This window comes from Bos indicus, chromosome 19 (assembly GCF_029378745.1).
Source record: "Bos indicus isolate NIAB-ARS_2022 breed Sahiwal x Tharparkar chromosome 19, NIAB-ARS_B.indTharparkar_mat_pri_1.0, whole genome shotgun sequence".
NCBI classification, from domain to species: Eukaryota; Metazoa; Chordata; class Mammalia; order Artiodactyla; family Bovidae; genus Bos; species Bos indicus.
Genome location: NC_091778.1, coordinates 58,156,680 through 58,170,078, shown reverse-complemented (window position 1 = coordinate 58,170,078; position 13,399 = coordinate 58,156,680). Strand labels below are relative to the sequence as shown.

Below are 13,399 nucleotides of genomic sequence, written 5' to 3'. Positions count from 1 at the left end.
TACAGGGTCATCTCACCCACCTTATGCGTTTCTCCACCTTTTCCTGCAAAAGCCAGGTCTACTGATTTCCTCCTAAACACTCTCTTCCCAGATCTCTCCCTCTTCTAGACTGCCTTATCAAGATCAGAGGCCACAATAATCCTGGAACCCAAATCCTGTAGTCTTGGCTTTCTCGAACTCTCCCTCTTTCTCCCTCCTCTCCCTCTGGCATTACAATAGCCCTCTCTCCCGACAACACTGTGATTACAGCTGTCTCCATCTCAATCCTCCTGTGCCCTTCCTGTTTGCATGCTCTACCTCAATAAGAGAATTTAAGCACCAGTTTAGAAAGAACAAAATAGTGTTGTGTGCAGCAATATGAACGGACCCGGAGGATGTCACACTGAGTGAAGTAAGTCAGGGAAAGACAAATATCATGTATCATACATGGAGTCCAGTTGTTTTTTTAAATGATATAAATAAACTATTTACGAAACAGAATCAGACTCACAGATTTCAGAAACAAACTTACGGTGTACCAAAGGAGAAATGTGGGTGGGGTAGGCATACGTTAGGGGTTTGAGCTTAACAAACACATAATACTCTACGTAAAATAGATAGCCAACAAGGATTTACTGTGTAAAACAGGGAACTCTACTCAGCATACTATAATAACCTATATGGGAAAAGGATCCGAAAATGAATACATGTATGTGTGTAACTGAATCACTTTGCTGTACGCCTGAAACCAACACAACATTGTAATTAATAAACCTTTTTTGAAAGAATTTAAAAACCAAAACATGGAAATAAAAAATTAAGTCATGAAATTATGCTTCGGAAAGTTTGCTTGATTTTGGTGGGGGGGTGGAAATTGATCATTTACTGGTCTTTTTCCTGTAGTAAAGAGTATAGGGATAAACCTCACCTCTCCCCAACTACCTTTCCCACGAGTCAAAAGGTAAACAAACTATGTGTGTGTGTTCAGTCGCTCAGTCGTGTCTGACTCCTTGCAGCCCTCTGAACTGCAGCCCACCAGGCTCCCCTTTCCATGGGATTTCCCAGGCAAGAATACTGGAGTGGGTTGCCATTTTCTTCTCCAGGGGATCTTCCTGACCCAGGGATCGAACCCGCATCTCCTAAATGGGCAGGCAGATTCTTTACCGCTGCGGTACCCGGGAAGCCCAAGCAAACTGGCCAGAAGCATATCATAAGTGACGGTGTCAAGACCCGAACCCAGATCCCCCTGGCACAACAGCCCAAGTATCTCCTCACCATATGGTGACTCTGAAGGGGAAAGAGCCAGGAGCCAGCAAGAGGGAGAAGCACAGTCATCAGAGCCAGGAAGCAGAAGGGGAGGTTTGTTGGTCACCATCAGATCAGATCAGTCGCTCAGTCGTGTCCGACTCTTTGTGACCCCATGAATCACAGCACGCCAGGCCTCCCTGTCCATCACCAACTCCCAGAGTTCACCCAGACTCACGTCCATCGAGTCAGTGATGCCATCCAACCATCTCATCCTCTGTCATCCCCTTCTCCTCTTGCCCCCAATCCCTCCCAGCATCAGAGTCTTTTCCAATGAGTCAACTCTTCACATGAGGTGGCCAAAGTACTGGAGTTTCAGCTTTAACATCATTCCTTCCAAAGAAATCCCAGGGCTGATCTCCTTCAGAATGGACTGGTTGGATCTCCTTGCTGTCCAAGGGACTCTCAAGAGTCTTCTCCAACACCACAGTTCAAAAGCATCAATTCTTCAGTACTCGGCCTTCTTCACAGTCCAACTCTCACATCCATACACGACCACAGGAAAAACCATAGCCTTGACTAGACGAAACTTTGTTGGCCACCATGGTAACCTCAATTGAGAAACCTGATCTGGACTGTTTCCTACACCTTCTCCACCCACCAAGATCTCTCCCTTCTCACTAACTTCCCCAGGGAATCTTCCTTTCCAGAAAAACATTTCTTGAGCCGAAAGCAGTTTCTGCCGGCTCCTGGCTGTGCTGATTGGTTGGAAGAATCAACACGGGCAATGGCAACAGTAATTCAGGAAATGCATCTGGTTTTCTTAGGGGTTCCTGTTGTGATGGTTAATTTTATGCATCAACCTGCCTGGCCACAGAGCGCCCAGATTAAACAATTCTGGAGGTGTGTGTGAGGACGTTTCCCAGTGAGATTAGCGTGGGCGGGGTGGACTCAGTGAAGCAGGTTGCTCCTGCCCAATGTAGGCTGTTGTTGTAGTTCAGTCCCTAAGTTGTGTCCAACTCTTTGCAACACCATGGACTGTAGCACGCCAGGCTCCTCTGTCCTTCACTGTCTCCCAGAGTTTGCTCAGATTCATGTCCCACTGACGTGGTGAGGCCATCCAACCATCTCATCCTCTGCCACCTCCTTCTTCTTTTGCCTCCAATCTTTTCCAGCATCAGGATCTTTTCCAATGAGTAGGCTCTTCGCATCAGATGACCAAAGTATTGGAGCTTCAGTGTCAGCATCAGTTCTTCCAGTGAATATTCAGAGTTGACTTCCTTTAGGATTGACTGATTGGATCTCATTTGATCTCCCAGGGTAGGTGGGCATCCTTTAGTCGGTCTGATGAAGTTAGCCTGACAGGTGGAGGAACAGGTATTCAGCCCTTCCTGCCTGGTTGCTTCCTATCCTTGGCACTTCTGTTTCTCAAACTTTTGACCTTGGCGTGAACTATACAGACAACAGACGGTGGTATTCCCAGGTGAGCCAGTTCCTTATAATACATCTCTTCATATGCAAACATCCATTGTTCTGTTTCTCTAGAGAGTGTTGACCAACATAGGTGTGTATCTGGCCCTGTGGGAATTTTCTTCTTCAACTCTCAAGTCTGCACGTGAAGACCTAACTCAGAAAGATTTCCTTCGAGGACTTGACATCAGGGATCCCAAACCTCTGTGAGGGAAATAAAGCTGATACTCCTGATCCACTCCCCTTCAAAGAGCAATTACGTGGCTTTAAGCTCAGGCGGTAAAGAATCCGCCTGCAATGTGGGAGACCTGGGTTCGATCCCTGGTTTGGGAAGATCCCCTGGAGGAGGGCATGGCAACTCTTCTATGGAGTGACATCCCCACCCCCTCCGCAGACATTCCCCGGAGCTGATGAACTGTTTGTGTTTCAGTGGGCTCCTAGAGAGACATGTAGAGCAAAAAGCCTAAAGTGTCAAGTGGAGCATTAAATAGCATAGGAACCAACCACAGAGTTAATTTGATAGGGACAGAGTAAAGGGACAAAGTAGGTGATTAAATAGTCACCCCACTAGGGATTGTAAGTAGAAAATAAATGGGTGTGGGGGCAGGGGTGAAAGTGAAAGTCGCTCAGTCGTGTCCAACTCTTTGCGACCCCACGGACTATACAGTCCATGGAATTCTCCAGGTCAGAATACTGGAGTCAGTAGCCTTTCCCTTCTCCAGGGGATCTTCCCAACCGCAGGGTTCGAACCTAGGTCTCCCACATTGCAGGGGGGATTCTTTATCAGCTGAGCTACAAGTCTTGTAATTTCATGATTACTCATGAAAACAGGTTTGCTTAACCACAAAACCAAGCAAGCTTGCTTAGCAACAAAACCTCCCAAAAATAAAACGATGGTGGCATGACCACATCCTGTCCAGTGAGCTCACTAATTAATGATCTCTGCACACATAAAAAAACAATAATTTGTGGACCTAGCTTGACCATGTAGGGACAAGAAAATTCCACTACTCAACCTGGAGGAGCTGATGATGGGAGCACTACGTCTATGCAAGGAAGACAAAGTTCTCCTCCCCCTTCCTTTTCCTTTGATTAGAAAACTGTAGCCCAGTAAGTTCTCAGGCGTGGTATCTCTCAGCCACCCTTTTGTAAACCTCACAAGCATCCTATTCTAATAAATGATTTCTTATCTACCACTTTCCCCTCACTGAATTCTTTGCACTGAGACATAAAGGACTGTGGTACAGAGCTCTTTGGAGCCCGCTGGACGACACCTAACAGTTTCAAATTGGTGCCGGCGCACTAAGCGCGGCCGAGAGGAGCTACCCCACGTCCAAGGTCAAGGGCAGCGGCCGAGAGTGCCAGGCTGTGACGGCGCAGGAATGGCCAAGATGAGCTACACCGCATCCGAGGTCAGGGGTGGGCAACGAGAGGAGTTACCCCGCGTCCGACCCTTATGTTGGGAGGGATTGGGGACAGGAGGAGAAGGGGACGACAGAGGATGAGATGGCTGGATGGCATCACTGACTCGATGGACGTGAGTCTGGGTGAACTCTGGGAGTTGGTGATGGACAGGGAGGCCTGGCATGCTGTGATTCATGGGGTCACAAAGAGTTGGACACGACTGAGCGACTGAACTGAACTGAACTTCACTAGGGAAAACTATAATTAATAAAAAGTTGTGTGCTTAATCGCTCAGTTATGTCTGACTCTTTGAGACCCCATAGACTGCAGCCTGCCAGGCTCCTCTGTCCATGGCAATTCTCTAGGCAAGAATACTGGATCAGGTTGCTATGCCCTTCTCCAGAGGATCTTCCCAACCCAGGGATCAAACCCAGATCTCCCACATTGCAGGTGGATTCTTTACTGACTGAGCTTAAAGACAAGTAATTACCTGTCTTTGAAGGGGAGTGGATCAGGAGTATGAGTTTTATTTCCCTCTGGGTTTCAGGGTCTCTCTAAGTTCCACAGAAACCTGGAGAATAAGGTAGATACTTTATAAAATCAGTTCAGTTCAGTCACTCAGTCGTGTCCGACTCTTTGCAACCCCATGAATCACAGCACGCCAGGCCTCCCTGTCCATCACCAACTCCCAGGGTTCACTCAAACTCATGTCCATCGAGTCGGTGATGCCACCCAGCCATCTCATCCTCTGTCGTCCCCTTCTCCTCCTGCCCCCAATCCCTCCCAACATAAGGGTCTTTTCCAATGAGTCAACTCTTTGCATGAGGTGGCCAAAGTATTGGAGTTTCAGCTTCAGCATCAGTCCTTCCAAAGAACACCCAGGACTGATCTCTTTTAGGATGGACTGGTTGGACCTCCTTGCTGTCCAAGGGACTCTCAAGAGTCTTCTCCGACACCACAGTCAAAACCATCAATTCTTCGGCGCTCAGCCTTCTTCACAGTCCAACTCTCACATCCATACATGATCACAGGAAAAACCATAGCCTTGACTAGACGGACCTTTGTTGGCAAAGTAATGTCTCTGCTTTTGAATATGCTTTCTAGGTTGGTCATAACTTTCCTTCCAAGGAGTAAGCGTCTTTTAATTTCATGGCTGCAGTCACCATCTGCAGTGATTTTGGAGTCCCAAAAAATAAAATCTGACCCTGTTTCCACTGTTTCCCCATCTATTTCCCATGAAGTGATGGGACCAGATGCCATGATCTTAGTTTTCTGAATGTTGAGCTTTAAGCCAACTTTTTCACTCACCTCTTTCACTTTCGTCAAGAGACTCTTTAGTTCCTCTTTACTTTCTGCCATAAGGGTGGTGTCATCTGCACATCTGAGGTTATGTATATTTCTCTCGGCAATCTTGATTCCAGCTTGTGCTTCTTCCAGCCCAGCGTTTCTCATGATGTATTCTGCATATAAGTTAAATAAGCAGGGTGACAATATACAGGCTTGATGTACTCCTTTTGCTATTTGGAACCAGTCTGTTGTTCCATGTCCAGTTCTAACTGTTGCTTCCTGACCTGCATATAGGTTTCTGAAGAGGCAGGTCAGGTGGTCTGGTATTCCCATCTCTTTCAGAATTTTCCACAGTTTATTGTGATCCACACAGTCAAAGGCTTTTATTCAAAGCCTTTTATTTTTTGAAGCGCTTAGAGTCTCAAAAAAAGGAGCGATGCCAAAAGAAGATTATAAAAATTGCAGTGTATTTTAAATGCGCCAAGTTCACAAACTGACTTTCTGTTAACTTTCTGTTACTTTCTGTTACATAAAGTAGAATTAACTGGCTATAAAATGACTACTGGATTAAAACTTAATTTGCTGATGCAAGTTCGTGTGCCCGACACACAGTGAGGCCAAACAAACTGGAAAGTCAGAGTCCAGAGGAAAGGAAGTTTCATTGCAAGAAGAGGAGGCCTAGAAAGCCTTGGGCTCCCTAAAAGACTTCAGCAAAGCATTTTTAAAAGCCAGGTTGGCGGGGGGTGGCGGGTGTGTGGTCGCCGGGTTCCCCACGTTCCTCTGATCGGCTGGTGAGGGGGAGCAGGGGGTGTCACAGGGGTTCCATCCACCAGTACTGAGGCTCCAGGAGGCCTGGGGCCCGGTGCTCATGGTCTTCAAGTAGTCAACATCTTCCCTTTGGTGGGGGGTTTCCACCTCTGCAAAACAGCTCAGGAAATGTACATCACATACTATTACCTAGGTACTTCAGAGAGGAGCTAAAGCAGGGGATAAGGGGGAAGGCCTGACCACCCCACACACAGCCCCACCCTGGGAAGGCCCCATAGGGCCCTGCTCATTTATATATCTACTGGTGGTTTGATAGGAATAGCAGCTTCTCTCACTCATACAAGGAAACACTGACAGTCGTCACCACTTCGAGTTCCAAGCGAGTAGACACGTCCAGCCGGAGAAGGCAATGGCACCCGACTCCAGTACTCTTGCCTGGAAAATCCCATGGACGTAGGAGCCTGGTGGGCTGCAGTCCAAGGGGTCACCAAGAGTCGGACATGACTGAGCGACTTCACTCTCACTTTTCACTTTCATGCATTGGAGAAGGAAATGGCAACCCACTCCAGTGTTCTTGCCTGGAGAATCCCAGGGACGGGGGAGCCTGGTGGGCTGCCATCTATGGGGTCGCACAGAGTCGGACAGGACTGAAGCGACTTAGCAGCAACAGCAGCAGCAGCAGACACGTCCAGCAGGGGGCGCTGGGTCTCTCCACTCCTCCCAGAGAGAGAGAAATCCCGAAGAGCAGTTAGGGAGCTGCTGCTCAGGGAAGCTGAAGATCCGACCCCTGGATGTCTGGGTCCTTGTCTGGTCGGTCCCAGGGTGGGAAGGTGACCCCTACTCAGACAGCTCAGGCTGACGAGAGGGAAGGGGCTGTAGGACTCAGCCTGGAGAAGAATGGCTGTCAAGATGCAACGGGTCTTGTTCTGATACTCACGGTGGCCAGGATCAGATTCAGCAGCTGAGAGGCAATCCGGTTAGAGTAGAATTGTTCATATGTCCTTGAAGGAGTGAAGCTCTGCAAGAGGCCACTAGCACCATCTGGTGGTAGACTGAAGAACTGCCACAAGTGTGCCCTGGTGTGTGCCGACTTGCCTCAGTCGTGTCCGACTCTGCGACCCCATGGACTATAGCCCACCAGGCTCCACTGTCCATGGGATTCTCCAGACAAGAATACTGGACTGGATTACCGTGCCCTCCTCCAGGGGATCTTCCCGATCCAGGGATCAAACCTTCATCTCTTACGTCTCCTGCATTGCAGGCGGGTTCTTTACCACTAGCACCACCTGGGAAACCCGAGTGGTTGCCTTCTATTTTCGCCCTTGAGGTCAGGAAATAGAGACGCCACATCCACCCAGCACGGTTTCCGGCTGACCTGGGGCTCGGACACGGGGGATGGGCCCCAACGAGGTAAACTGCACCTCTACCCGAGCTCCCACTTCCCAGAGAGCAAGAGGCTCTGTTGCATGGAGACTGTTTTTGATGCTGGCTGACTTAGAGGAGATCACCCGGCTGGAGAGAGGGGGTTGTCACAGCCCCTGCTCCTTCTCGACCCAGGCCTTTGCCTCTGTCCTGCCCGTCCACCTCCCCCCTCCCCCAGCAAGCTGGAGGCTCTCATCCGAGAGGTCGTCTCTGCCCTCCTGTCGCCCCATCCTCTGAATTCTGGTCTGTTTTTTTCTCTGTAAGGCTTTTTTTTTTTTTTTTATGTGAACCATTTTTAAAGTGTGTATTGAATTTGTTACAAAATTGCTTCTGTTGTTTATGTTTTGGTTTTTTGGCCATGAGGCATGTGGAATCTTATCTCCCTGACCAGGGATCAAACCCTCACCCACTGTATTGGAAGGCAAAGTCTTAACCACTGGATCACCAGAGAAGTCCCCACAATGCTTATTATAAACCAGTGTTATATCTTTATTTTTTTTTTTAAACTCCCATTAGAATATAAACCCATGTTTTAATGATTGCTCTCTCTCCGACACCTAGAAACATGCCAGGCTCTTTGTATTTGGTGAGTGAATGAAGAAATGAAGAGTTGAGAATCTACGCCTGGGGGAAAGGAACACAGATGGGCGAGATGGCAGAAAATCAGGCCCTGGGGTCCCCTGACGAGCGGTGGTGCTGTGCCTGGGACTCCCTCCTAGGGAATGAGGGGTTCTGGGTGCCCTTGTGAAACGCTCTTCCCAGTTCTCCCCAGCCAAAAACCAGGCAGGTGAACATCATATAGACACTTGTATATGTGATATATTTCATTAAACTTTTTAAAGTTGGTTTTTTATTTTTTTTTTTAATCGAGTCTCTGGATATAAGGTGAAAAGCAACATGAAGTTCAAGGTCAGTTCTTCTCTAGTCTGAGCAGCTGTGTCTCTGGACAGGATATTGGTGGGGGGGCGGGGCTGCAGGTTGTCTTGGTCAGACTGGTTCTGTCTCCCCACAAATTGCCCACTGAGGCCTGTTGACCCAGAGGGCAGCACCAAGCATGCCCAGGAGCAGGGGCACCTTCAGGAAGACCAGGAGCAGGAAGTGGGCGCTGCCCAGCAGGGGCCTGTGGGAGGATGCGGTGACTGGTGGTAAGTTTCTGCTTCAACAGGAGGCCCAGGCCCCTCCCCCATCTTCCTCTGTGCTCAGGTCCCATGGCCTCAACACTCAAAATCAAGGTCCAGTCTGGTTGGTATTGAGGCTGCACTGGGTCTTAGTAGCGGTATGCGGGATCTTTAGTTGTGGCAAGTAGAATCCCTAGTTCCCTGAGCAGGGGTTTAATCTGGGCCGCCTGCATTGGGAGCGTGGAGTCTTAGCCACTGGACCACTGGGGAAGATCCCACTCACCCTCAACAACCGCGTGGGAGAGCATCTGTTCTGTTTAAATGGGTCCGCAGTCTCAACCACAACGACCTCAACTCCTCGCTCAGCCCATGGCCAGTTCTCTCACCTCTGGGTCCCAGGACCTGCCCTCACTCCAGCTCCTCACAAGTCCCATGTCCTCTTCCCATCCTGAGCCTCTGCTAAATCACTCTGCCTCCCCGGCCCTCCGCCTGGCTCCCAGCCTAAGGCGGCCCTCCAGGGTCACCTCCAAGATTACACTGGGCTCCTGTGGCCAACCCTGTTGGTACCCCACCTCGTGCCCTCCTTGCCCACATGACCTCTTGGCTGCTTGGACAGTACTGAGCCCACCAGTGGTCTCCCACATCCTTGGCTTGAGGGCGATCTCTGGTTTTTGGGGTGTGCGTGGCTTCCTGCACCAAGCAGGCCAGACATGCTATAGAATCCCCTGCCTGGACACTCCTCCAGGCTCCTTCTTGGTGGGCTCTCCCACTTCTTCAGGTTTCTGCTCAAGTGTCACTTTTTCTGAGAGGCCGTCCCTCACCACTCTGTATGAAAACCGCCAGCCTCTCCATCTTCTCCCACCGTGAGGACCAGTGTGTGTGGACCACCACCCTGGCTTCCTCACTGCTCTGTGGGACCAACCCAGGGGATGCCCCACAGAGTCTCTCTGAGGGGGAGTGAGCCCCGTTGCTATGGTGACACCTCTTTCACTGGTGTCTGCTTCACTGGCGTTCCCTGCTTCCCTGTTCCCTCACCATTATTCCTGGGATCTACTCGCCAAAACGTGTCTTAGGATCGAGTTTGAAGAAACTAAACCAAGACAGTCTCTTGGTTATTTGTTTTCACTGAGCATCTTGGTAGCCTTCATTATGCCCGTCATCTTCCCAAACATCTCTCACCCTACCCTACACACCCGCTTCATTTGCCTCACAGTGATTGCCATTAACTGACATTTCCTCTATTATTTATCTATCAGCTATCCAAGTATCTACCTCTCCATCTACCCCTATTATCTATCATATATCTATCCATCCCGTCACATATCTCCATCTCTACCAACTATCCTCTGTATGTATCTATCAATCATCCATCCATATCTATCTATATTCATCTATGTATGTATCATCCATCCATCCATCTATCCATCTGTCCATCCATCTATCCACCCATCTATCCATCTGTCCATCTGTCCGTCTGTCCACCCATCCATCCACCCATCCATCCATCCATCCATCCACCCATCCATCCATCTATCCATCCATCCATCCACCCATCCATCCATCCATCTGTTCACCCATCCACCCATCCATCTATCCATCCACCCATCCATCCATCCATCTATCCGTCCACCCACCCACCCATCCATCCATCCATCCGTCCGTCTGTCTGTCCATCCGTCCGTCCGTCCGTCCACCCATCCACCCATCCACCTATCCATCCATCCATCCACCCACCCATCCATCCACCCATCCACCCATCCATCCATCTATCTATCCATCAGTCCATCTGTCCATCCATCCATCCATCCATCTAGCCACATCTAGCTATCCTTCCTTTCACACATCTCTATCAATTGTCCTCTGTCTATTCCTATGTGTGTATGTATCTTTATATCTATCGATCATCCATATCTACCTACCTACCTATCATGTCTATCTTCTTATCCATCTTGCCATTGTCTAAAATCTACCCATCTGAAAGAAACTTCCATGAAAGCACAACCTTGCCCATTAGTTCACAGTCATATACCTAGCCTTTGGATCAGTTACTGGCACACAGCAAGTAAATTAAATGTTTGTTGAGTGGTGACTCATTAAGGAAACCCGTATCTAGGAAGCCCTACCCTAGGGAAGAAGCTGTGAAGATGACAGAAGACACCAGGAGTCATGCACCTTACCCTTGCTGCTGGCTGAGCGATCCAGAAGTCCACGTAGAGCTGTTGCTACTGGAGGCTGTGATGGAGGGTGGAGTGAAGAACTGTGGAGGGTGAAGAACGGTGTCCTGTCCACGACTCTTCCCAGCCAGTTGCCTGTCACCTGCATGGTTCCCAGTCCACAGAGGAGAGGAAACTCACAGAAGGGACTGGACAGGTGTTCTGGGACCATCGCCTCCTCACGCTCAGACCCAGGTTTGACCAGCATATAGGAGTATCTGCACCCAACTCCACCCCCACCTGTTCTGCGTCCAGGTGGAGACAACCAGGACCGGCGTCGCTGCCTCTAGCATTAAGCATTTTCCTTCTCCTCACCTCGTTGAAAACAGGAGTGCATGAAGGTCAGCACAAGAGTTGGACCTCAGGTCCCACCGCCTAGCCAGTGCATCCACATACCACCCCTCCCTCACCCTGGTTCAGAGTCCAGAAGGGAAAGGAGCAGAAGCAGAGGGAAGCTGAGGAGACAGAGAGGAAGCCAGACAGACAGAGACACAGCACTTATGCACAGCACAGACAATATGCACAGCATATTGAGTGCAGCACTTTCACAGCATCATCTTTTAGGATTTGAAATAGCTCCACAGGAATTCCATCACTTTCACTAGCTTTGTTCGTAGTGATGCTTCCTAAGGCCCAGACAGGGGCCAGAGGCTTGGGGGCTCCCTCTTGGGCTTTCCCTTGCCTACAAATCAATCCCCTTGGCCCCCAGCCCAGTTGCTGGTGCCTCCGGGAAACAGGTTTTCCCTGGGTCAGCACAGTGGTCAGAGGCTGAGGAAAGGCCCAGGAGAGGAGCTGGGGCTGGGGCTTGCCCTTCGGGATCATGCAGTCAGAGGGGTGAGCCTGGCAGGCTCGGCCGTCTCTGAGCCTGGGTCACTCGGGGCTCCTGGATGAGGATCTGGGTTATTGAGAGTCCCCGGTTCTGACAGCGGAAGCCAGGGGAGAGTGACAAGAGAGTCTTCGGGAGTGGACCCCCCCACCCACACACACCTGTGCCCTGTGGGCACAGGGAGACGGCAAGAGCCCTTTAGTCCTGACGGATCCGGGATAACAGCGGGCTCTCCCCCGCCACCAGCCTCAGAATCCCCGAGGCCCACAGATGTTGTCAGGGCCTTGGCGGTGGCAGGAACCCAGGTGCCCCCCCTCACTCTCACAGCCGCTCACACACTCACACTCTCACACACCGGACACACTCACATGCACACGACGCACTTGGCCCTGAAGCTCTGACACACAAACACCAGGCCCAGTTCCTCTCCCCTGGGCTGAGATCTCCTGGGACGCCCCGCAGAGCTGAGCTCAGATTCCTTCACCACCAGTACTAGAGAGAAGGAGGGTCTTACCTGCAGAGACAATCACTTGAACCTGGAAAAAGGGATCAGGCAGGAAGCCGAGGAGTCCTTCTTCCTTCAGCATCGTTGCAACCCCACACCTGTATTTCCCTGCATCGTCTGCAGTGAGGCTTTCCAAGGTCACTGTGAAGGCGAGGTCCTCCGGATGGTCCGTGATGGACACCCGGCCGCTCTTCACCTCCACCTCGGGCCCGCTGGTCTGCAGAGTCCGCTGCCAAAGCGGGAAACATGGCTGTCTGCACCAATATTTGTGAAATTCGCTGTATTCCTCCTCGTAGCGACACTCCACGCTCAGGGAGTCCCCCACGGCGCCCGTCACGGTGCTGGGGCCTCTCAGGGACAAAGAGCCTGGAAGACACAGTCCATCTTGTCTTCATCCTAAAGAGCCTGGGCCAGGGGAGCCTGGGGGGTCAAGTCCTCTGGGAGCCTGGAAGTCACCCTGAGGCCAGAGGAAGGAGGAATCAGAAGCCAAGGAGGCAGCTTGTTAACCCAGTGTAAAGGTCGGGTGAGAAACGGTTTTGGCAAAGTACCAAACTGCTGAAAAAGAATTGTGTGTGTAATATACTTGTGTGCATGTGTGTGTGTGTGTGTGTGTGTTAGTCACTTCAGTTGTGTCTGACTCTTTGTGACTAACAAGCTATCATACTGACTAACAAACGTGTGAAGGAGGCCAGAACTCGGTGATGACTGTTGTTGTTTAGTCGCTAAGTCGTGTCCAGCTCTTTGCACCCCCATGGACTATATAGCCTGCCAGGCTCCTCTGTCCATGGAATTCTCTAGGCAAGAATACTGGAGTGGGTTGCCATTTCCTTCTCCAGGGCATCTTTCTGATCCAGGGATCAAACCCGGGTCTCTGTCATTGCAGGCAGGTTTTTTACCATCTGAGCCAGCAGGGAAGCCCAAATAATCTACTTACTGATCACCTATCTGTCTGTCCATCCAGCCATCCTTCCCTCCCTCCCTTTCTCTTTCCTTCTCTCTCCCCACCCACCCATCCAACCAACCATTCAGGCAATATACTGTCACCCACAGATTGGGAGCCTTTTGCTTTTGTTTAATGTTCAAATTAACATAAAAAGTACATTTTTGCTCCTTCATTTAAAAAAACATTTTTGGCTGAGCTGCCCAGCTTGCAGCATCTTAG

General features: G+C 50.2%; 1 protein-coding gene across 7 annotated transcripts in view; it reads right to left on the bottom strand.

The window, feature by feature from the left end:
- Positions 1–8,372: 8,372 nt before the first annotated feature.
- Positions 8,373–13,399, bottom strand: part of LOC109574468 (protein CD300H-like) — a 63,890-nt gene continuing 58,863 nt past the window's right edge. For 4 of the 7 annotated variants that reach the window (XM_070774134.1, XM_070774133.1, XM_070774132.1 and 1 more), the window contains 3 exons: positions 12,247–12,603; positions 10,871–11,009; positions 8,373–8,695 (listed from right to left, as the gene is read on the bottom strand). In XM_070774134.1, coding sequence (XP_070630235.1) covers positions 8,563–8,695; positions 10,871–11,009; positions 12,247–12,603 — 629 coding nt within the window. In that variant the 3' untranslated portion in view covers positions 8,373–8,562. Of the gene's footprint in view, positions 8,696–10,869; positions 11,010–12,246; positions 12,695–13,399 lie in introns of those variants that run through there. The other 3 variants (XM_070774131.1, XM_070774130.1, XR_011562187.1) reach the window with 2 other exon arrangements.